Below are 25365 nucleotides of genomic sequence, written 5' to 3'. Positions count from 1 at the left end.
ACCTGCACTGCACGCTCACCTCCACGGGGATCTGCACTGCACGCTCACCTCCATGGGGACCTACACTGCACGCTCACCTCCATGGGGACCTGCACTGCACACTCATCTCTCCAGGTACCTGCTCTGCACACAGTCCCCCATCCCTGGGTACCTCCAGCATATGCTCAAATCTCCAGATAACTGAAGCATGCACACCAACCTCCCCGGGTACCTGCAGCGCACGTCCCCCCCCCTCCAAACACCCGCAGTATGCATGCTTCCCTCCTGGGTACTCGGAGCACGTCCGCTCACCTCCGCAGGCACCTACGGCACATGCTCCCCTCTCCGGGTACCCGCGCTGCACGCTCAAATCCCCAGGCACCTGCAGCGCCTGCTCGCCTCCCCGGACAGCCGAAGCGCGCACGCTGCCCTGCCCCGGCCCTGCGGCACCCACTCACCTCCCCAGGCACGTGTAGCCCACGCTCCTCTCCCCGGGCACCTGAACCGCATGCTCAAATCCCGGGTGCCCGGGCGGCACGCTCCCCTCCCGCGTGCCCGCCGCCTTCCCCAGGGGCGCTCAGGCAGCGCGCGGCGCCGCAGGCCCTGCGCCCCCGCCGAGCGCGAGGCTGAGAGGGCAGAAGGGAGGGCAGGAAGGGCAAAACCCCCAAACGAGACGCCGCGGCGCTGCGGCGGCCCCGGCTCGCGTCGCGCCTGCTCCGGGCTGCTCGGGCTCCAGGCCCCGGGAGGCGGCAGGTGCCCTGCTGCGGCATCCGCTCAGCGGAGCGGGAACGCTACCGCAACCCTCCCGTCGGGCGCGGGCGCCGAGGCAGCCCGTTCGGGCAGCCCGCGCTCCCCACAGCGTCCCATCGCTTCCTTAGGAGCAGCTACGGCCGATGTAGTACTTTAGGCTCTAAGTAAGCTGCCAGGGCACTTCTGGACAAAAACCAAGGATCGCTATCCCAACAAACCGCACGAGCGAGGCGAGGCAGCACCCAACGCCTGGCTCCGAGGGCCCGGAGAGAGGTGGCCACGCTCGGGACATACAACCCTGAGCGATGTCCCCCAGCACCTGCGCAGCACCTGAGACGCTCCGCCTTGCGCATCGGCCCGCGGGCGGACCGGAGCGGGGCATCCCCGAGAGCTGTCACGGAGCGACGGCTCCCGTGGCAGAGCCCGCAGGGTCGTCTTCCTGTTTGCGCAGGCCTTCATCCAAACTCTGAAGCAGAAAATAATGCTTTCCTGCTCAAAGCCAAGGGCTCCCAAGTAACCTCTGGCCAGTTAATCACCCTGTTATGACAGAAGATCCAAACACCGGCTTGGTCCTGGTGCTCCGATAGGAGAAGGAGAAGTAATCAATCAGTTTGGAAAGGAAATCCCAAGAGCAACCAGCTATATATATATGTATTTATTTTTTATGTGTACTCCTGCAGCCCAGGGTGCTACATTTACATGAATAAATACAATTTCCCAAATCCGCTCCCCAGAGGTTCCTTCCAGAAGCAAACCAACCTCTGTCTTTTCAGAGGCAAACAAGATCCAAAACCAAACCAAGAGAACAAGGCGCAAAAGTCTTGCTCATCCCAAATCACCAATAACGACGGTATCGCATTATCGGAGCTCGGATTCAATCATTAACATGCAAAGACCTGGCTCCGGATTGCACTGGGTCTCAGGGGGTAATTTGGGAGCCAAGCAGCGAGAAACGAGCACAGCATGAGGATGCGGAATATCCAAAGACAGAAATAGCTTGTGGATAATAGCAATAGCTGACCGGAGAGGCACAGCACGTGGGTTTAAAGCCAGCAGAGCCCTGTATTAGCATTATACCTGTGCTTTGAAGGCGACCTGCTCTGGCAAAGTCGCCCGAGGTTTCCCAGCCTGTAGCTCTCCTCCGTGCCCCACGCTACGCTGACCATCGAAGGCAGCAGCGCTGCGCGCGGGAACGCGCAGTCGCTTCAGAGCAGGGCTGAAGGCAGTGGGAAATCCTTGATACAGCGGCATTTTATCAGCTAAAGGATACTGTACATCATCTTCCTCTCTGCTTCGCTGCCGCTTTATTAGCCTTCGGTGCTCCCAGCTCCTCCAGCCCACGCACCTTCCCGCCCCGCGAGTTACCGCGCACACCAGCAGATCCCCAGGAGGAGTATTCAATCCGAGCACACGTCGTTTGAGCCTCGTGGTGCTCCGAACCATCTCGGTTACTCCACTGTTCTCCTTCGCACTCCAACAGACAAGGAGCATTTCGGGAATCTCAAGACCACATTTCCCTACAGTCCCCGCAGCAAACATCGCTGCATTTGAGGACCAATAAACACTTCTACATCCGAGCATTCAGTATCACCCTAAAATCAGATCTCTTCTTTATCGATATTTTCTGCTTTTAATACTTTGGAATGAGATGCAGCAGCAGAAGTACCAAATGCTGTTTAGCAGGGGGATAAACACCCTCCTGTGTCTCCCTTACCTGCCCCTTCCCAGGCCTCGGGCAGCTCCCAGGCGCCACGGCCAACCCGTGGGCTGGAGCTGTGCTGCCTGCAGCTCTGGACCACTCCTCTTCATCAATTCGTATTTTTTTTCTTTGCTTATGGGCTTTGCCGTTGTAAAAGAAAATCAGATCTCTGTTTCAAGGTCCTAGCATGTGTTTTGATCACACCTCTCAGACTGAGGAGTACATCCAGCTTGCTGCTTAGTATAGATGCTCTTTACAATTGGGTCAAAAAGGAGCTTTGGTTTGATTCAGATTCCAGAAAGCCTGGGAAAGAATTTGGGAAGAGAAGCAAACCTTACTGCTTTGATCCAACTGAGCACACAGCTTGCTTTGGTCACCTGAACATTTTGGTGGAGCCGCAGATGCTGGGCTCCGATCCCTGCTCCCAGCCGTGACCTGCGGCAGCTGTTAAGTACCTTTCCTCTGGCTTCTGATCTCTGCTCGGATGTTCCTGAGGATCCCATTCTCCCTGCTGGCTTTGCCCCTAACCCTAAATCTATTAGCAACCTCAATTCATTGGTGAGATACACGTCCACATATGAAATTCAACCACCCTATACCATTCTTCAGAGCCTTCTATCCCTACAAGGCACGCTCTCTGTATCACCTGACAGATACCTTCAATTGTATAAGATGCTATTTTTTTCCCTGAGTAAATGCAATAGAAACAGAGACTATTCATTTTAGCTCCAGGAACTGTTCGGTTCCATTATCTTTTCACTCGGTGACGTTTGGTGGCTGTTTTTCAAACACCCTATTGTTAACAACTTAGGAGTCTTTTGAGACCCAGGGATTGAAGACTGTGTTCATTCTGCTGTAATACCACAGGATTTTTTTTATTATTATTTTATTTAAGCATGGCAGCCAACCTTACACCAGCAATAGAAGCTTCTGTTGCTAAGACTAAATTACAGGAATCCCTTCCTGACTGCACCTTTCAAGAAATTTCCCTGTCACATAGGAGTTCATGCAAAATTCACGAGCTCGGATCAGCAGCTGTAGTTGTGCTCACCTCCAAAACCCCCATCTGGAAAGGCTTCCATTAGCTGCTGATTATAATAAATTACGTGCAATATTCTATTGTTCATTTTAAAATAGCACATGAGATTTTTCCTGAATTGTCTGCTGAGAAAGGCATTCAGTATCTATCAATGCTTTCCATCTATTTTTTATTCTCTAGCACAACATATAAAATACAGTAATACTCTACGAACAGCAGGGAAAGAGCAAAATCTGTATCCTAAAATGGGCGCGTGTTGCCGTGCACACTCCCAGCTTCCACTTCCACTTCTCTGCCAAACGGTGTTTAATCTTCCCTTCTAACTTTGAGTCAGTATAAAACTCTCACTTCCTTTTGCCTTAAGTAAATTTTTTTTTATGCTATAGCAATGTTTATAATCTGTCACTGTAAAGGGAGCGGTGAATCATCAGTTCTTCTGTTTTAAGGTGTATTCTGCCCACTTTGCGGCTGACTCTAGACTTTGCAAATACAGAAGTTTTGCAGATTGGAAGAGACTGGGAGGTTGTAAGGAGGCGAGAGTGTCAAATCCAAGGAGCATGGTATGGGTTGACATGCAGAATCATCCCAAATGCTCCACGCCTGGGGAACATGGTCCCCTCTTTTAAAGCCTTCTACCTGATATAAGTGATTTTCTCCAAACCCGAATTGTCCTCTGATCACTATCTGTTGCTGTGATATGTAATTTCCTGAAGTAGCCAAGTTCAATCGATTATAAAGAGCCTGAGACACCGATCCATCTCCTCAAAGTTAGAACCAACATGTTTCTTCAGACACATAAGACCAGTTAGACTCCTTAGAAATGCGAAAGCTCATCAGGGCACACCAGTGGAGATTGCACCGAGAATACCCTCACGGTGGGCTCTGATTTTTCCTCCACCGCTCTGACACGTAGTCTTTAGTACAAGACTCAAGGGTCGCCCCAGGCTGCCACCGTGGTCTTCTCACTCTTCCAACCCTTCCCATCAGCCTTCTTCTGGAGGACACCTCAGGACCAAGACAGCGGCCGCAGTGACCAAGAGCGACCTGCTGCACCTCCTGAGCCCGGGGCGCACAGGTCGCCGGCAATTCCTCCGAACGCACGTGTCCTGCCCCTGCACCAGCCGCGATGCAGCAGCTCTCCCCGCTTTCCGTCTATCAACTGTTGCGTTTTTGTTGAGTCTCAGCCGAGACTGGTGGGAGGCCCAGGAGGTGGGAGGACATTGCATCTGCCAGTGTTATGACAAGGTTTTACGGCATATTTTATAACAGAGGCCTGCCAGGATGAGCTCTGTCTGGAGCGTTACCAAAAGGCAAGGAAAGTATGTCTGTAGTTCCCCTCCCCGTCATTAATTTCTAATTATGCTATCACTTCCTTTTTACGTTATTGCTTATTTACCAAACAGCGTGATTGTAACGTCCGGTTCCTTATAACTAGCAAATCCATTGTTATGCTAAAACCAATGTTCCAAACGTTATTTATTATTTGATAAACCTCGTGTAACCCTGAATGAGGACATTAAATGGCAAGAACACTACTTCAAAATCCCATTTTAAATAAGTCACCCAGACAGCTGTGCCTTTATAAAACACATTAGAGTGGCACTCAGAGCACATATGGCTCAGGGATATATACAAATTATACAATTTCTGTCATTCGATCAAATAAGAGGGACGTTTTGACCCCAGAAATGAGTCAAATGCAAGTTGTAATTCAAGCCCCACCGGAGGCCCCGGCGGTAATGTATCCTGACGGCTGATCCAAGAGCCCTGACCATTTGACCCACAAGATCAGCGAGTTACTGTATCTATTATGGCTAATACAGAGCCAAGCTTGAAGAGGTATGAACATAAACAGATAAAGGGCAATAGATACAGTAGGTAAATGTCGATTTACACACGCCCCAGCACACAGATACATACGCAGATCGATTCCACGTACACAGAAACACAGATAGGCGTAACGTAAGTGCAAACGTTCATACGCAGACGCGTAGGAAGGCAGATGTTATATGTGTGCGCGTGCACGTGACAAACGTAATGATCCCCCTTAACTCCGTTTCCGCTGGTGCATCGGTACAACCCCGAACGCAGCCAAGCTCCTCCTGGCTTGCACGGAGCAAGAGAAAAACCCGCCTTACGTTTCACGCACACGCTACAAACACGTTGGCGGCTGAGACCCGTGAGCGTCGGGTCTCCCCGCAGTCGCGCTGCTGGGCCACGGCCATCAGCATCAGGTGCCTAACGAGGGTCGGGCAAAACCAGGCTTTTCCAGTGCTCGTGGCTGTTAATGCTTTCCCCCAAACCTTTTTTTTTTTTGCAAATGTGCCGGAAGGGACGGTGCTGCGCAAACCGGCAGCCCTGATGCCCCCAGCCGCCGTGCCCTCGTGTGCATGCACGCGGCTCCCGGGAGCCCCGGCCTGATGTTGCTGACACTCAGTAAGGCGGCATGAGGATGCCAGCAAGACAGTCGTGAAAAAAAGCAACATTAACCATGAGCAAAAGGGTGTACAGACAGCTCTGTGTCAATTTACACAATATTTTCCACGCCGTTAAAGCAGTGGGATAATTACTGCGCTCTCAATTACAAAGGTAAGGAGCTGCTTATGTCAATATATCTTTGTCTGAATAAACTATACTGATATCTAACAGCATTTGCACAAGGGGTTGCACAAGGAGTTGCACGAATTAACTTGCTGGTATAGACACAAGCATGGTGCCCAGGTGGGATAAGCCAGGAAGAGAAAGCTCCTAGGATCAGGCAGAGGGTGGGAGCAAAAACGCCTAGTAGCAAGTCCTCAGATCTTTCCTCCTTTGCAACGTCCTCAGATCTTTCCTCCTTTGCAACGTCCTCAGTATCCATCGCCCGGTCAGCAGCCAGAGGAACACGATGCAGATGGGAGAACGCCCGCACACGCTTCTCGGACACCCAAGGCTGGCGGTAACGTCATTGTCGTCGCCCTCGCGAGAGCCCTTTGCCCGGCGGGAGCTGGGTGCAGACGGGCACAACCCCGGCCCTGCTCCCGGCGAGCCGGGCTGCGACTGTCCCCGAAGCCCGACGTCGGGGCGAACGCCCCCATGGGCACTGCTCCAGCAGCCACTCCACGAGGAAGCGGTCCGGCACCGGCCGGAGCGAGCCGAGGACCCAGCTGAGCCTGTTTCCTGCTCCAGCATCACGCCGCCTCCTGCTCTTGAGCAACATATTTCCTGTGTTTATCCACCCGTAACAGGGGATAATGACACTTTCTTACAGGGTATTTTGAGGCAGAGTTAATTAATATTTATAAAGCACCTGTGGACTCTTCCTGCGAATGCAAAAGTCTTAACGGCAGCCAAACCTCCCTAATTCCCATCCAGTTACACTTGGAATTTCCCAGCCTTTGCCTTTACCAGGGTTAGTTTCCCTAGCACAAGGATCTTAATAAACATCTTTGCTTATTTATTTTGCAGACTGTTTTATTTCTTTCAATGGCATGGCTGCTTTTTCTCCCTCATTTTTCAGAGTACCTCGCATTGCCGTACGCTCCTTGGGATTTCGCATTACTTAACTCCTTCTCTTTGTTCGGGGAGGGGGGAGAGGGGGGAATAAAAGAAAGGAAGAAAAATGACAAGAGTGAGGAATGACGCGCTGCCGACTGCATGAGACACAACAGATCCCTCACTCATCTCGGGGGTCAGATGGCCGCGATGGTTTGATCAGATGTCAACTTGCATTTCTTCCCCAGCCCCTGTTGGGGGTTGAATTACATTTCACATTTGACTCATTTCTGGGGTCGGATGTCCCTCCTGTTTGGCGGAACAACAGGAGTTATTTCCAGGAGGCAGGGTGTGCCAGCGCGGCTACGGATCTGTCAGCATTTTCATTACGTTTTAGGCTCCTGTATTTCTGCATTTAGTTCTCAGCTCAGACAAAGCCCTTTCGGGATGAAAAACGTGCAACGCCGTACACGGCCCATAAGCAAACACTTAAAGGAAGATTAGGGGAGAGAGCAGCTCAGCTGGCTTTGAAACGCTGGTGGCTGTTGTTTATACAAGCCAGCAGCTCTGCAATGCAAGGAACGACGAAAGGAAAGGGAAGCGGGAGCTGCTCCTAGCTTTACCGCGCTCTTGCCGTGAGATACGGCAGAAGCTGCTTAGGATAAGGCTTGCGCAAGGGGCTGAGATAAGGCTGGTGTCAGGGTGCTGGAGCTTCGCGATGCTGTCCAAGGGCGGCTCACCACCGGAGCCGCCCCAACTGCCCCGGCTCCGCAGCTCCAGCCGTAAAACGAGAATAATCTTATCTTTGTGACGGGGCAGGATGCCTCGAGGGCTTAACCGATGGCTGGACCTCTGGACAGAAAGCCGAAAGTGCTACAGGCAGCAGTCACTTAAATCCCCAGGTTCAAACCAGGGCAGGAGCGGAGGTGTTCAAGTGAACTGTTTTTATGCTTAATTCCTTCTGCGTATTTTGAAGGAAAAATTGCAAGGAAATAGAAACTGCACTTCTAAACTGGTGGCAGGAGAGAAACAGAAGGAAAGTTCCTAGGACAGAGACTTTCAGCCTTCTCCTACTCATGGACCCCTAGAAGTTTCCAGCAGAAACGAGGCCCTCCTAAAACACCGCGTGCACAGGCTGCTCTGCGGCACCTGGGTTTCTCGTTCTCGCGGCGTTGCTGATACCGGCGGAGCTCACCACATAGCGCAGCATTGGCTTAAATAAAACCAACGTGACCTAAAAACAGGCAATGCGCGTGCTAGGATTTTCCATTTCAACACAGGAGTTGCGGCGCGAGTGAGAAAGTCGCGACCGGCGCAGCGAAGCGCTCCGCGGTGAAGCCGCGCAAACCCGGCCCCGCGCCAGCGCCGCCCGCCCGCCCTCTGCCACGAGGAAGCCGTTTCCTCCCTTTTAATCCTTAATTGCCCTTTGCAAATATAAAACAAACTCAAGCAGGTAAATAAAGCGTGACTGGAAATCCTCTTCCGCACCCCAGGTTACAAGGATCTGGCCGGGTCTCGGTTTATCCTTCTCGCGGGTTCAAACGGCGCGTTAATCCCGGGGCACGCAATAGTCTCTCTTTTCTCGTTAGGAAGCCTCCCCCCCGCTTAGTCTTGGCAAAGAAATCCATTCGTCACCTCCCGGCGGCAGCTCTCATTCCCGTTCCTCCCCAGTTGCCCGCAGGGAGGGGAGGCGGGATGCTGCGAGGCGAATCCGATCTGTTTAGAGCAGGCAACGCCAACGGTTCCTGCTGGCTGCGGTTCCTCCAGCCCCCGCGTGGCACCTCTAGGCCTTCCCGACAGGTAGACGGAGCGAGGGTCCCTCGGGAGTCTTTAAACGCAGGATACCTGTGACAATGGCCCCGCTTTGCTCTGCGCCGGACGTTGGGAGCCTTTGAGCACCCGCAGCCTCGGCGCCCCGCGGCTCCAGCCGAGCGCAGAGACCTCTTCGCCCGACCCCGAGAGGCAGCAAACGGGTCTTTTTGCACCGAGGCAAGGCAAGCGCTCAGCGATTCCCTGCGTTGGGACCGGTTTTGCAGCGAGGATTTTATAATTCCCGGAAAAGCTGAAGGAGAGGGAGCACCGATCCGAGCGGGGGCTGGCCAGCCCCGTCCCGCGCCGCTGGGCGCCACGCGCTCCTCTACGACTCAACGCATCTTCTGCGCTTTACCAAGCCGGAGCCGGGCTGCTCGGCTCCTGCCAGGTTCAAGCCCTTTCAGACCGGACACCACGGAAATGTGACCCCATGGCTGAACAGACCAGTTGGTTCCCGCAGAACAAGGGGATAAAACCCTCCCCTACCTCTGCCCCGTTTGTTTCGCAGGCTAAGAGGGAAGAACGGCTTTAGGGAATAAGGGGGAAGGACGGGGCCGAACCATCGGCCGAAGCTTGGGGTCAGCCTGCTCCTTTTTCATTCGCTTGCGCAACCTGTGGCAATCGCTAGCCCTAAACACGAGCAGTGGCTTTGCGGATTGACCGCCTATTTGTTTCTGCTGCGCTGCCGCGCAGCCCAACGCCTGCAGCGAATGTTCCTTCCCCACCCTAGGAAATCGCTGTCACCTGGGAACAAATCCCTTTGCTTTTCCAGCTCTAACCGTGTGCACTGGCCTTGAAAGCCCGTGGTGAAACCTCTCTCTTGCGCAAAGAGCCAACGCGTTCTCGCGCTCTACTTCTAAGAAAGCGAACGACAGTTTTTCATCCTGTTTTCTTCCTTTTTTTTTTTAATCATCTTCCATATCTGATTTAGATACAAAACGGATGATTCACTAGCCTTTCTAGTGATGCCATGGTAACTGCCAAACCCCAATAGTAGGAACAGACTGTAATCTCACCCCAAGCAACACACACCAGCTCCTGGGGTACCAGGCAGCCAGGCGCGTTTTGCGTGGGAGAGAAACCTTCACCCGCTTCTCCTCCGACGTTTGCAACGCAGCAACTTCACACGCAGAACCCAGCACAGCCCGCAGCGCGCGTGGCTGCAGTCGATAGGGCCCCACAACGAAACGGCCCAACAGAGCTCAAAAATGGGAGGCTTAAAAGACATCAATGATTGCGTTTTTCCTCACGAGGCAGCAGGCCACGATGCAATGTTGCCCCCCGCGAGCGTGGCATCAGGCACCTCCGAAAGAGGCACTAGAGCCCCTGCACGCTCCTGTCATGACAGGACATCTCAGAGGGCTCCACATGGAACCATCTCTCATCTCCCCGTCAGGAAGACACATAAACACGTGCTGAAGTCCCAGCCTGCCAACGGGACCTAAGCAAGTGCTTAATTTTAACTATATATGGTTAGGGCTCCGCTGAATGGACATTTGTGTTTCATGTGTACCCAAGCCCAGACAGAGTCCTGAAGACTCGGGCACCTGCAAGATGTGCGCACTGCTATTCTGGTCCTCCACGTGTGTGTTTCTAGTTCCAAAACAGGAAAACTTTGATTCCTATTTCTCCCAGAGCCAGCTAAACGCTAACCTATTTAGCTACAGGAAATACTCTACGTGAGGAAAGGAGAGAGAGGGAGACCTGAGCTCCACACAACACTTGGAAACCTCACCACTTCTAGAAACACCAGTTGCTACTTCTTCATTTATAGTCAAAGTCGCTGAGGTGAAACTTTTAAGCCTCACTGGAGAGCTGTAGCTAAGCTGGGTCCTGGTGATACACAGCAGTACCAGCACGCACGTCCATCTCCCAGTAGCAAACACATCCAACTGCTCTTTGGCATCAGAGGACGGGGCTGACAGCAAGCCCTGACCTCCTCCATGGACCCTTCCCAAGGTCCCGCCTGTCCCAGCAGCACAGATCCACCGAAAGTTGTTAGCATTTGTGCTTTGACTTAGCCCAGGTGTCTCAGAGAATCTCACCCACTGCGTTCGCACAGCCCACCGAAGCAAAACGGCACTTACCTGATTTGCCGATAGAAACTCCTGGGTATTGTCATTCATTCCCATGTACATGTTCTCCCCATCAAACTAGAAAGACAAAAGAAAGCTGCAGTTAGTGAAACGACATCTGCACTCCAGGGTTATATGGAGCCCAAATACTTTCCCGGTTCTTCATGTAAAGAACCAAGATTCCCAGAATAAAATCTTCAGCTTGTCCTTTAAAACTGTGCTTAACCTACTAGCGGTATCTGACGCTTGTGGGGCAGTAACAAGCTTTAACAGAGTCTTAAACTCAACGTTGTACAGACTCAATAAGGAACCATCCAAACTGGCCACAGAGAACTGAAAACTTACTACAGAGAACTTACTTTCCAGTTCTGATGCCTTTTGGATACCTGGTAGCCAGCTTCTCTCAGAAGTGGCCTTTGCCAGATCACAAAATGAAAACCCAAAGCAGAATTTCTTTGTTTCGTGAAAAGATGGGGAATAAAACCCATTCTTGAAGAACTAAGGAAATTCAGGCTACCTTAATGTTGAGCTGCAAGCTGTGCTTTTGAGCACGCATGAGCATACATTACTGTTATTGCAAGGGGACACGTTAACACAGCACACTTATGTTAATTTTTCAGCAAAATAATGAATGAATCATTCTAAGAGCTGACAAATAAACCAAAATTGTGCAAAACCACAGATCTATCCCAGCAACAACATAATCCAAATTAGGTTCTTGCTAAAATTCTCACTAAACCAATTGACTTTACAAAGCCTTTTCCCACCAATGTGCATTTCCAAGACAGGCAGGTCACACTCCATCCTCCTCCAGGCACCTATGTATTCTTTAACCACCAAACGGCAGCAAACCTACAGTTGCAATCCAGAAGGTCATTCCTATACTGTACATGAAGTAGCCTCCAGAGCACAATTTCCAGCCCTGACAGCTAAGGTGCAATCCTTCTTAGTGAGGTGGGTTGAAAGAGCTGTGCTGGCCCTAGAGAGAAGCAAGACCTTGCAAGGGTGGGAGAGTCCAGGCAAGGAGAAGCTCCCAGGCAGGGGTCAAGAGAGAGCCAACCCACACACCAGGGTGTCCATGTCACACAGAGGAGAGCCACCAGGCAGAAGAAGTCCTGTTCATTTGGGAAGGAAAAAACAGAAGATGCCTGGAAGCCACAAAGAACCAGCATTGGGTTTCCTGCCTGGGAAGCTCGGATGCATTTCTGCACCAGGTGGATGCAGCAGGAAACCAGGTTCCTTGCCTACAGCCCTTTTTTCTGTTGTTTGGAAACTCTGGCTACAAGAAGGTGCATTTTCCCTCACTTCTTCCTCTTCCTCTCCTGCCCTCCCAAGGTTTTGCCCCCGCAGATAAGCTTCAGGGCTACCAGGGATCAAGAGGCAGCCCGAGAACTGCACAGTAAATGCACAGTTAACTGGTGCCTCCGTGGTTCCTGCAAAACATGCCTGCCCCCTTCATCCACTTCTGAACCGCTAATCCAGTTAGTAGACTACAAAACCCCCGTGGAGAACTACAAAACTCTTCCTATTAATTAGCTAGGGCAGGAGCTTTTCACTTGCTCAGGCTCCAGATGAAAGAAAAAAGCCCTCCAGAATTGTCTCCAGCTCAAAGTATAGCCAGGGCAGTTCTCGAGGCTAAGTTCACAAATTAATTATGGCAATAAAGTGGGATATGCCATAAAACACTCCTGAGACAAGGATGAAGGTACCAGCTGTAAATGACAGTGTATACTTAACAAGAGGGAAGAGACTACCCTCTTGCCCTTACAAGCCAGATGATGAATTGGAGCTTGTTCACCCCTTGTTTCTCTGGCTCTCAAATGAAACTGCTACCAGTAATGCCTTAACAGAAATGCTCCACACACGAGCAATAAAAGAGGAATCTAAACAAAACCAGGTGAAGATTTTCATTTTCACTATAGACTATTAATTACACTTTCATTTCACTGAGTGCCACAGGATTAGCCATTAAAGTCAGTGGAGTTAGTAAAGCCAAATGGGAGCAGCACAGCTCCGCTCCACTCAGCTCAGCGTCAGAGTGCAGAGACACCTTCTAATTGCCAAACCACCCTCAGGGATACGAGAGCAAACCAATTAAAAGAAGCAAAATTACAGAGGGTATTGTGACATTCATTAACTAATACTAATGGAAACCACAGCAGGACTAAAGGGCGATCCCTGCGCAAACAAAGGATTTCTTTAAACCTGATGGCGGGGAAGGAATGGTGGCGTACGGGAGACCTGCGCTCTGCTGCCAGGTCTGCTACGTATCTTGGCTACGTGCCCCAGTGTCCATACCTGGAAATCAGGAATGGTGATGCTCAAACAGAAGTGCAAGACAAGACCTGAGCTTTCATCACTTGAAGAAAAGTCTGCTCGAGGTTGGAGGCTCCCCTGGTTCACAGTGCATGCACGATGGGTTTTGCGGGACGAGATCAGCAGCAGAGCTAGCAGCTGCTGGCTGACGAGGTGTCCTCCGGGGACAGTCACCCGTGCACACTGGTGGCCCAGGTAAGCCCTGCTCTGGGGATGGACGCAATGCGCACTCTTGCTCGGCACACTGCATGAAGGTGCCGCCTGTCCTCTCAGCGTGGGTGAGCGATACCCAAGTGTTATAGTGAGATCCAGACATCTTCTGCATTGGGATCACAGTCATATCCCACATGGCCATGACATGGACCCATGAGCGGCAGCAAATGAGAGGGCCCACTGAGGCACAGGCAATCATCCAAACCGCTGCCCGTGACCTGAACTTAAAGCAGCGGGAAATCTCTAGCCACTTTGGTTGTAAGAAAAATCTTCAAAATGTGACTAAACAGAACATCTGCCTGAGCCTATGGAAAGCCGGAAAAAATAGCTCTGTGAAGCACAGGGCCTCCTTTGCTCCAGGATGGCTAATTCAGATGCCAACGGTGATATTTTAACTGTCTGTTGTTGACAACAGGCGTCAAAGCTTACTAGAAAGAAGAAATTTAATGCCACAGAGATGCCCGCCATTTCTCCCAAATTCTGCAAGGTTTAGCCAATATGTGCAAGACGATCACGATCATCATCTCACCTTGCTGCAGATTGCAGCAGCTTTGGGCTACCTCCGAAGGCCTGCCCTGGCATATGAAGCTACTTTTGCTTGCACCAAAATGCCCAGGACAGGCCACGCTTGCAGTTTGCTAAAGGGGTAATAAGAGCCATCCATTCCAACAGTGGAAATAGAGTAGAAAGGGTTTTTCTGATTTCCACGCAGATGAGAGTGCCCCCAGCAGTTTAGGGCAGCCTGCATATAGCTACGTGGTGTTCACAGCCTAGGTCAGCTCTGGAGAAGAAACTCCAGCAAACGCCAAGGGGCTCAGCCCGCTGGCCGCACCGTTGGGGATCTGCTGCTGGCGCTAGAACCACTCAGCTCAAAACATACCAAGCAAAAACCTACACGCATTTTCCCTACTGCCAGACCAGTGGGAGGCCAGAGTCCATCCAGGCAACCCAACGCAGCTGTCTGCTGTGTGTATCGCGCACGTGGTCACCCATGGCCTTGCAGACAGGGTTGGCCACGACAGTCACATCCGAACGGCACTGCCGTCCATGGGGACCGTGCACGTGCACCGCGACACGAGGAGCCAGGCTGCCTCACAGGGCTACGCTGCTGCATCGACCCCGGGTTTCCGGCGAGTCAATCCTTTTGCAACGGGCAAAACTGTGCTGCAGAGGTCCCAATCCTGAGCTCTGCTAGGAACCATCCCAACGACACCACCGCGGGCCCGAGCAGGCGCCCCAAAGCCCAGGGCTTTGCACCGCAAGGATGTATGGGCAGTTTCCAAAGCTTTGTCTCAACCAGCTGCACAGACGGGCTGCACAACACCGGCTGACATTTAACAGCTACCGCATCTTGAGACGGCAGATTTCGATGCTGTAGCTGAGTCACCCAGCAAGATCTTTCCTGCAAGCAGCCCTGAACAGATTTACAGTATTTCAGCGGGGAAATAGTTCTGTCCGTCACTGAAATCAATCAGGAATCTGCACCGCAAAAATATATATTTCAACATTAGGAAAGGAAGTGCTCTTTCCCTAAGCCAAAATTTTGCCCCTCGGGGAAATAAATACACAGAAATTGCACATCCATCCATCTATCCCGGGTGCTCTCGCCCGGACACAAGCCTCCTCCTGTCCCACTCCAACAGAGTGCTTTGCAGAGCCAGACTAAGACCTGCTCGAAACAGCTCCTCTACGGAGAGGTGCAGAAAACAAAAGTCATCTGGAAATCCATGTTCGGAAAACAAAACGCGTCTTTCCCTGGGCGGGGAGGTTCAAGGCAGGAAAAGCACTCTCCTTTCTTTACATCGTTGCGTTTGTCAGAACAAATTCTTTCACGGCTTTCTACCACTCCCCGCCTCCCCTCCGCGCTCGCCTCTGCCCTCTGCGCCTTCCTAACGCCCGTAACGAACCCTGCCTTCGACGTCGCGGTGCCGCGGATCGCCGGCCACAGCAGCGAGCCTGGAAATCGAGGCCTGAAATGCAATGGAAATGTTGGAACTGTCCCGCTGCTTTTCTTCTCCTCCGGGCTACAAGGGGGCAAACAAAATTAGTACGAATTCTGCCACCAGGATGTTTTTTCCAATTAGACATTCGCCACTTGTACGCCAGCCAGGTGGAGGAGAGGAGAGGAGCAACGCGCTTCAAAGCAATCCGCCCCATCGGTGCACGCTGATTTACGGCAGAAACACGCAGCTTAACGTTTCCCTTCGGCTACAAGCGCTCGCTCCCGCTCCGTCCCCAGCGAAAATCGATCAGCCCGGGCGTTAACGATCTAAGTGTGCCGAGCGGTGGGCGTCATTCGCTCCGAGTCCTTTTCAGTTGGAAGGAACGTTCTCTTGCGCCGTCGTCCTAAGCATCCTTTGCTCGTTTGCAATTACTGAACGTTTTTCATCCGTGGTTAAGGAGAGCAGTCTATGGAACAAATCGGTGGCCGTGTCCAGTTCTCCCCTTCTCCTGCCCGAAGCGGGCGCCAAGTGCGAGTGAACCGTGCTCACTCTCAGCTCACAGCAGGACCTGATGTGGGATGGCAAACCTGGGAAATTCAAGCCCTACGTTCAAACCCTAGGTTTAGAAACTCGGGGAGGTGGGGAAGATGCTGTAATTTATTGCTTTCCCTTTACCCGAGACTTTGGCCCCTGACTTTTGGCTGGCTTTGACACCAGCACACTGCCTCCGTTCTGCACCCAACATAACGCCAAACCAGGCGGCGGTGAGTATGAGCCACGGCCCGACCCCACGCCGAAAGCGGTGACGATGCACAGCAAAGACGGATAATCAGGCTGATGCCCTAAATCCAATTCACCCAGGGAGACCCGAGGAAACCAAGGAGAGTCGGAGAAAGTGCCATGCTCCCGCAGCAGCGCCTCTCACTCTCACGCGTCACCGTGTATTTTGGGCGCAGAATTGACCACATGCAGCAAAAACCGTCATTCTAGCCTGCAAGAAAACACCCACCAAACTTCAGGTAGCTCTGCCAAAATAGTTCGTCATGGAGAATTTGCTTGGAAATCCAATTCTTCTATTGCTATTCTTACAGGGGACCCGTAGCTGGCATTGCAGCTCCGAAGGCAGAGCGTTGCGGCTAATTAACCAGCCCCGTCCAGGCAGCCGAGCAGAGTTTTCATTAAGGTGATGGTCTAAAAAGCACTTTTTTTTTTTTTTTAACTGCTCTCTAGGCTCACTTTGGTCTCCTATTTTTGCAACACGATGCTATTTTCCAACTTGTAAATGTGCCCAGAGGTCACCCTGGGCAATGCGTTAATAAGATGAAAAGGCGTAAAAATAATAAGCAGCACACGCCGCAAGCCGAGCCCCGCGCGGAGCAGCTGGGCGATCGGCGGCTCGGTGCAAACACGGAGAATAAATGTTTGTTAACTGGAGAGGACGGAGCGGAAAGAAACACCGCCGACTGCCAAGCTGCAGAGAAGGTGCGACTTTCGCACGGGCGGCACTGCCAACTTGCACAATTTTATTACGAGTCTCCTCGCATCCTTTCGCTGGTGCCTGGGAGCACTGGCTTCGGGAGTCAGGAGCGAAGATGAAAACCTCAACTTTCAACTTTGCAAGGAAAAAAAAAAAAAAAGAAAAAGAAAAATTGGCAGTGCTTTTACCAGGAACGGATTCAGTGGCACCCGTAAGATCTCAAAAATCTTCCAAGCTTTTTTTTTTTTTTTTTTCTTTTTGAGTGGTCTGGGCTAAGTTTTAGCGCTCAGCGTTGGCATTACGGCAGCGCCAACGCAGCAGGAGCCAAACGTCCTCGTCGCGGAGCGGCCGCTTAACGCCCCGCGGGGAAGGAATCGGGCCCCGCGCTGCGTCCCCCCGCCGCAAGCACCCGCCTCGGCTGCGCCTCCCACGGCGGCAGGAGAGCAGGAGCGGGGCTGCGGGTCCCCTCTCCCCCTGGCCCCACGCTGCCAGACTGGGCGCGCAGCGATGTCACCCTTCGCCAGCGCCACCCGGGAGGCGCCGCGTTTGCTACATGCGACATGGCACAGAGCAAAGCTGCGCCACCCGTTCCTCTAAAACACCAGCGCATTTAAGCGAGGACCCGAGAAAGCTCACGCAGCAGAGCCAATGCTCTATTTAATACTTCTCATTTTCTTATTAAAAAAAAAAAGAAAAAAGAAAAAAATCATATTACCCATTTGCCACTGGGATTGACCGAGCCGCCTCTGCTGGCACCGTACCCGCCGCACAGACGTAGGCGACTTGTCTTTAGAAAGCTTTACAGGGGTCAAGTTTTTCCGACCTTTGCATTTATTTGTTTATCTTTAAATCAGGCAAGAATTACTTGATCGGCATAACTGCATTCCTGCAGTCTGGCCGCAGCCACGTGCACAAGGCGATTTCCAGCCCCGTATCGCCGCAGCGGGCGGCATCAGAGGGCGAGCGGGACGCGGACGCCGGGTGCAGCCTTGCAGGCGCGCGGGATGGTCGCACCAAAGCAGCCCCGCGGGCGGCCGGGACCGAGGGTGGCACGACCACGCCGCGGCAGCGGGAAACCTCTGGCCCAGCATGAGCTGCCAGCATTAGTTTTGTTTTTGGGGGGTTTCTTCCCTTTTTTGGGGCAGGGGGGAGCTGGATTCTACCATGCAGTCATTAAATATTCTTACATATTACTCGAGTGATATAGATGAAGTCTTAATGCTCAAAACCATAAAGCCCAAAAGATATCTATCTATATACATATATATTATATATATATATAAAATATATATGTATATATATATTTTTAAGAGTCTTTTCAGTTCTGGGTAGTACCGTAGCCCTCTTCCACGTACCCTCTTCTCTCCCACCCAAGGCTGGAGGATAAACTGCTACGTCGGAAAAGGCACCGAAGAAAAGCAAGAGATGGCCAGAAGGAATCTCTGTCATCATAGCTACAAGGAACAGCTACACGAATCAAGTTTCGGCAGGTCCTTGGAGACAAGATACCGACTATCCCTCAAAAACAGGCGTTACAAGAACGGCGCTGCTCCCCTTTCTCCCCTCGCTGCCGTCAGCGTTTGCCAATGGAAGAGTAAAGGACGTCACTGGGAGGACGAGAACATGGCTTTCAAAGCGCATCAGAAACAAAACTATGGAAAATTCCATTTTATATCATAATAAAGCAACTGAAAAAGATTTTGAAGAAGAATTTACAAATACGATAGAAATAACAGCAGGTAGTTTTTCTTCCAAACACACCAGAAGCAGGACACCTACTGCACAGCTGGCCGTGCCGAGGGCTGCCCAGGTACAGTAGAAGCTGTCAAGCAATTAAAACCACGTGGCAAAGACAGGAACGATTTGTACTGGCTTTTCCACTGAAGGGCTTTCCAGTGCTTCCCAAAGCCGGGCACCTCCCTCGGAGAGACCTGTCTGTGCCGCTATCTCGCACTGAACAGGCCAGCGGGAAAAAAACAAAACAACAAAATCAGGAGGAAGCCCCAGGACCACGTGGCATTCGCCTGCTCGAAAGCAATTCGGACTCCAAACTGCAAATTTAGCAAGTGCTGGGCGCGACCTACAGGTCCAGCGGCCCTTGCTCCACAGGAACTGGGGTGGCAAACTGAAGGTGCCAGCTTCGTTTGTGTGGGCTTTGCTTGCTTTTTTAATTGCGGAGTGATTCACAAAACAGCAGCCCAGCAAGCCTGACTCCCTTAGGAGGCAAACGGGTCGGAGCCGCAACGCCGAACGGAAGCAGCAAGCAGAGGTGGGACGCGGTGAGGAAGACGAGGGAGCCTGCAGAGGCAAGGTGGGCCTCGCAGCTCGAGGACCATCTGCTGCAGGCGTCCACGAGTACCTGGATAAAGGTGAGCAGAGCTGTGCAGCCTGGCTGGACTTTTCATAAGGTTCCTCACCAAACAGCTCTTAAAAACCCAACCCAAGTTGTCATGGGACCAAAGGGAAGGTCCTCTTGTTATTTACAGCCTGTGAAAAGATATCTGCTCGGGTTTCACAGCAGAGGGTGATCACGGAGCACGGACGTCCGTGCTTAAAATCTACACAGTTCATAACCTAAGTGATCTGGAAGTTATGAAGTTCCCTAATGAGGCAAAAATTATTCAGGCTGGCCAAAACCCAAACTGACTCTGAAGGACTTTGCATAAGACATTCGCAGCGCTAAGTGGCAGTGAAGACACAGAAGATTAAATTTAATGTCAATAAATGAAAGGAATGCACAGGAGTAAAGCAATTCTAACAATGCAGCCTTAAACGAGCTTTAAAATAACTAGTTACCATCCAGGCTAGAAACTACGCACTCTTTTTTGAGAGCTGTCTCCCAACTTTTGCTCAGTTCTCAGCAGCGGCCAGGAGAAGCCTGTCAAGTGTCAGGAGCAATTAGGAAATGAACAGAGACCGAAAGTTAAAATGTTATTTTGCAATCTGCTAATTTAGGAAAAAGGAGAGCAATAACAGGGCTGATCAAAGGTGTGGAATGGTGTACACAGACTAGGAGAAGGGATGATAGAGAGACTTGATGGAGGTATATATAAAGGCATGAGAGGAGAAGAGGGAATGACTCTTCTCTGGTTCCCATAGTCCCCAAACAAGGGGGAAGACACTGAAATTATTAACGGTGGAATTAAATACCAAACAAAAAGAGGTTCTTCACATAGCATCCAACTGAACAGCAAAACTTATTGCTGCGGGATGCTGCGGCGTAAAAGGATTCAAAATAGCAACTGGACAAATTAGAGGGGACCGGTAAATCCAAAGCCTTGAGTTCAGGATGATGCTGAACTGCAGACGGTCAGAAGCTGTGCAGATAGATATGTTCCAATGGGATATTAGGAAAAACTTTTTCACCATGTGGGTGGTCAAATATCAGACCAGAGAGCTTGTGGGGTCTCCAGCCTTGGAGGTGTCCAGCCCTGAGCTAGACATGGCGCTGAGCGACCCGATGGGGCCAGCCCTGCTTTGCATGGGGCTTTGACTCAGGCCACCCAAGCGGGAGCATCCTGGGCCATTTGTGCCGGTGAGACGCGGGGATGGCGCGACCCCGCGCTCAGCACCTTTCTCATGGCGCCTGTGCTGGTCTCGAGCAGGAGCTGCTGCGTGGGGTGGCACCACCGGGGACAAGGGGCCTCGGCAGAGCCACCAAAAGCTGAGAAAAGGCCTCAAAAACTCCCTCCCCGCCAGCACGTGTCCGGGGGCACCGTCTGTAAGAGCACCATGCAAAATTTGGGAATTGCTGCTCCACGGGGCCAGCTTTGCCTGGGGGAACGGGCTCCCACGCCGGGCGCATCTCCCGCATCCCCTTTTATTCCGCTGCGCCCGGGGTCAGAGCTCTCGAACGCTGCCAGTACGCGGGCATTCATTTAGCTAAGGGACGGGCTGGTTTTCTGTGAATGCTGCACGCTATTATTGTTATTACATTATGGGAGGGGAAAGAGGGCTTAAAACTCATTTAGCTGGACCTTTCAGAACCTGCAAAAGAGTTCAAGTTCTTCACAAAAAAAAAAATTAAAAAAAAAAATCTCGTCCACGGAAAGCTATGGGGAGCAGCAGAATTTAGTTTCAAGGCTGACATGGAAATAGATTAATTTTTTTTCCCCCCATTTCATATTCTAATTACGATTCTTCTCCCCCTACTATTTTCTGTTCTCATTACAGTCTTAAAATTGCTCTGCAAATTCTGTACCTTATTCTGCTCTTCCTACCAGCTTTGTCATGGAAATGAGAAACAGAATGTATAAGCATGAAAATATTGCAGAGATCAAAATTCCGCTTAACCCTTTCACGCGCAGCTCCAAGAAGCAGCGAGAGCAGCACAGACCGCAGGGGGGGCGAAGCCGACTGATCCGCCGTCCATCCTCCTCTCCTCCTCCCAGGCTGAGCGAGGGGGAAGGACGACGCTCAGAGAACTACGCCGTTGATCGAAAGCCCAGCTGTCGCTCTTGCTTGCAGCTGGACCACGTGCCGGGTTTGGCTTCTCCAAGCCACAGGTTGGCCCCGAGGGCAGGCTTTGATCCGATACGCTTCCATCGGACTCCGACGGTCGCATTTAGCTTCCTGCCCCGCGGCTGCCGAGCAGCCTGGCTTGGAAAGGGGCCGTGCCGGCGCTCTGCACGCGCCGCGTCCCGGTCCTCCTGCTCTGCCGAGGGACGGGGCGCCAGATCCCGGCAGCTGCGGGGGACCCGAACGCGGCCGGGCCACCCCGAACACGGCAACCGAGCCGAGGGCAGACGTGCGAACGCCGCAAGGGCTGAGGGGCTCCGCACCGCGTCTCCGTCCCCGAGCCGGCCCCGTCCCAGCTCCGCGCCCTCCCAGCCGCCGCTGACCACGCTCGGCGCCGCTTATCTCGCGCGATACCATCGCGCCCGGGCGCCTCCGAGCCTTAGGCACGGCGCTTCCTTTCCGAAACCGAACGAGCAGCACATCCTGCGTCGTTTATCGCGCTTCGGCAGGTGCCGGCGGAGTCTATCTGCCAAAACACCCAGCGCTCTCGCCGAACGGGGCCGTCCCCGCTAGCAGCTGAGGAATCGCGAGCGCGGCCGCGGGGAGCTCGTGCCGTGGCTGTCCAGCGCCGCGGGCGCCGCTGGGGAGGAGGAAGGGGAACGAGGGCAGCGCGCCTCCTGGCACCGGCCCGGCTGCGGACGGCCTGAAACACAGACGGTGCGCGGCGACGAGGCTCCCCGGCACCGGCAACGCCAGCAACTCCCAGGAAACCGAGAGGCAGAAACGTGCGGAGATCTGAACGCGCCCGTGGAGCCTCGACGCAAGGAGCGGCGCGAGAGGCAGAGACACCTAGAGACATTCTTTTTTTTTGCAAGATAAAACCTGGAGGTTGAGATAAAAACAGAGCTTGTGCCTCTCCGCCTCTGACCCGGCCGCCAACGCGGTTCTGCTCTGGAAGCCTGTCACGGAGATGCCGGGGTCGACAGGAAAACAGCAGCTCTCTGCAGCCGGGGCCAGGCGGGACCCAGCAGGACCCAAATACCTGCCCGAGCGTCGGGCGAGAACGACCCGGCGCAGGAAAGCGCTCCCCGCCGGGCACTCGGAGGGGGCGACGAGGCAGCCGGCAGCAGCTGCTTCCTCCGGCCCCGGGGAGACGCGGCTCCTTGTGCCGCCTCCTTGGGACACGGGCCCCGGCGGCACCCGCCCGCCCGCCCGCCGTCCGGTGGCGACCTGCTTCCACGGGAAAGGGCCACAAGAGCGGGCAAACGAAGCGCCTGTCGCCCCAGCAGCCCCATGCCGACGTGGTCACGCCGGGTTCGACACGCGCATCGCGGGGGGACGATCCGGGAAATCTCTGCTTATTTTTTCCCAGCTACTAGCTAAAAATATACATATAAGCGCGTGTTGCAAAGAGGGAGAAAGTCGTCAAAGGCGTAATGTGAAAATTACAGAAAGCTACTAATTGCTTAAGAGCAGGTGCCAAGCTTTTGATTCTGATGGCTTGCTGCCATCAGTACAGGATAAGGCCCCGGCCCCCAAACACCTCCTAACAAACTCTAATAACTCACAAAAATCATGACCACTACTAAATTGCCCTTTAAAAGGGGGGGGGGGGGAAAGTAACTTAAATTCGTTTGCTCTACAGCCGCTGCTGGTCCTTCAGCAAGAGGCAAAGTGACTTTCTGGCCACCTGCAGAACATCTTCAAGGCCGGCTCGGGGCGCACGTGCTGGTCACGCATCCGCGAGCACAGGCAGGTACTTTGCTAACCACCTCCGTTATTTGACGATTCTGCCCTATTAACAACAACAAAATCACGTATCTGCTGCCCAGGATTCAGGATTTTTCTTCTTCAGTTGCAGAGCGTAAAGGGAGAACGGCCGAATCGATTCGAAATCGGCTTCTGCGAGACGGGGGAGCGTTGTGCAAAACCAGCACGCGCTCAGGAGGGAGAAAAATCACAGAGGTTCTCCCTTAGTCATTTCGTTAGCAGTTTCCAACACACAAATATTTGGCACCCGTGAAAAACCTACCTTCTGTGGTTCTCGACTCAACTGCGTATGCAAATAACTCTCGCAGTGGTACATATTATGACTTGCAAAAACACGCTGGCAAATTACAATCCATTTCGCTTATTTTACCTTAAAAGTTTTGAAGTGCTCATGATTTAAAAACAGGAAAAAAAAAAAAGAAAAAAAAGAAAGTCTAAGGAAACATGCTTTCCTTTAAAAGCGAAAATCAAGGGCTATAAGAACGCAATTTCTGTAATGACATTCTGGAAATCAGGGAGTGTCTTAACTGCTCAGTTTTGATGCAGTAATATGATTTACTGTGTTTTCCCCTCTCTTATTTAGCCCTGTCTTATTTGAATCAGACTCCACGGGCCAGGGACCATCGTTTCTAAGTGCTTTTCGCATCGCCTAGGCAATGCCAGCTGGTCCGTAAGGTCCACTGCAAACAAGCAAGGAAGAGCAAGAGTGAATCTGCTTTTATTCCCCCGGCAGCGCAACCGCCTTAGTCTTTCTAAGCCCAAATAATCTAATTGTCTGCAGCAGACAGAGCCTCCTTGTGGCTACGCCGACGGCGTCGTCTTTCACCAAAGATTGTGATTATGCCCTTAAACAGAGGGCGACGAGCCCCCCGGGCCGCCGAGAGCCCCCGTTGGGCACCCCGCTCCTCCCCAGCCGCGGAGGCAGGGAGCAGCCTGGGGTTTTTGCCGCCGAAGGATCTTCCCGGGAGGCACGCGAGGGCATCGACGCCAGGCGAACCCGCGGAGCACCCGCGTTTCGGCGCGCGGGACATCAGCGCCTCGGGAGGCGAATACGCCCGGGGGTGCCAGAGCCCGTCTCCTTTACCAAGGGAAAATCAGGAGCCCAAACCCGCTGGTTCGTGCGAGGGTCAAGAAGCCCAAAACTCTGCTTTTACACAAGCCGAAACTCCGCTACATTTCACACAGGCAATAAAATCGCATCTGAAAGCAACCTCCGCGCGCGGCGTTATAAAACACCGCCTAGGAGGATGCGGTAAGCGCCGCGAGAGCTCGGTAAAGCGGAGCTGCTGCTCTGCACCTGCGGGCTGCCGCGCACGCAACGTCCCCGCCGCGACAGCGCGTCCGCCTCAGCTCCTCACCGTCCCGTCCGCGCGTCTCAGCCGAGTCCGATACCACCTCATGCCCAACCTCCCTTTCCGGTTAGTAAGAAAAAGCACATCTCCCAAACACTCCTCATCTCAGCTCTTCTCCTTTTTTATTTTTTTATTTTTTTTTGGAGACATATTCATGTTCATCGTAAGTCGTTATTAATCCCTCCGGGGAATTTTAGTGCTGCAAAAGTTCTCCGTTGCAGCAAGAAGGTAGCTTGTGCTTATTTCCGTCGAGCTGACCTCAAGCTTACTTGTGAAAATAGCACACCTTCGCATTGAAAACGCTCCGCATCTTAAAAAGGCAGTTGAAAACTCATTAAAATTAACGGAACTAATCAGAAAGGGGCACCTCTGATTACGAAGCCCCTGCCTCACCGTAAATAATTGACTGCAGATATTATTATTATTATTATTATTATTAACCCTAGCGAGAAGTTTAAAGCATGTTTATGAGAAAGAGAAAATGCAGCTTTGCCCAACTAATGACTTAAACACAAATAAACAAAGGGAGTCTTCCCAATTTTAGAAAAGTCCTGCCTTTTTCCAAGCAGCTAAAAGCCAGACTGACAGCTTTATAGACAGGGGAATGGGCAGATAAGATAAACACGCACAATACAAACTTGTCCAAAGCTTTTACAGTCTTTTGCTGCACCACTTCCCGCTCATTAAATTACAGTATTACTATAGATTTGCAGCAAAATTATCTTTTATCTCAGCTTCTTTTAAAGCTATTTGGCATTTGCTAGTATTTTCTATTATAAATCTAATTGCAGATTCCAAACAGACAAGGGCTCATTAAGCCTTAATTATGCACATGTTGTTTTCAACAAACATTTTCATTTGGACTGCTGTGAGCTGTAATTGTTCAGGAGGCACCGCAGCCTCCGACTGCAGGCTTCTTCGGCATGGCAAAAGCTACGTCGCAGTCGGTCGCGGTTCGGGCTGAATTAACGGTTTGAAACCTGTGGAGCCGGGCAAGCGCTGCTGCGC

At 52.2% G+C, this 25365-nt stretch overlaps 1 protein-coding gene across 7 annotated transcripts in view; it reads right to left on the bottom strand.

The window, feature by feature from the left end:
• The window catches only part of TOX2 (TOX high mobility group box family member 2), a 168758-nt gene that overhangs the window by 93510 nt on the left and 49883 nt on the right, over positions 1–25365 (bottom strand). For 2 of the 7 annotated variants that reach the window (XM_026076820.1, XM_026076823.1), the window contains exon 2: positions 10841–10906. In XM_026076820.1, coding sequence (XP_025932605.1) covers positions 10841–10891 — 51 coding nt within the window. In that variant the 5' untranslated portion in view covers positions 10892–10906. Of the gene's footprint in view, positions 1–10840; positions 10907–18132; positions 18139–18556; positions 18564–21070; positions 21358–25365 lie in introns of those variants that run through there. The other 5 variants (XM_026076825.1, XM_026076819.1, XM_026076826.1 and 2 more) reach the window with 5 other exon arrangements.

This window comes from Apteryx rowi, unplaced genomic scaffold (assembly GCF_003343035.1).
Source record: "Apteryx rowi isolate R43461 unplaced genomic scaffold, aptRow1 scaffold_44, whole genome shotgun sequence".
NCBI classification, from domain to species: Eukaryota; Metazoa; Chordata; class Aves; order Apterygiformes; family Apterygidae; genus Apteryx; species Apteryx rowi.
The sequence above is the reverse complement of the archived record's forward strand: the minus strand, read 5'-3'. Positions and strand labels throughout refer to the sequence as shown.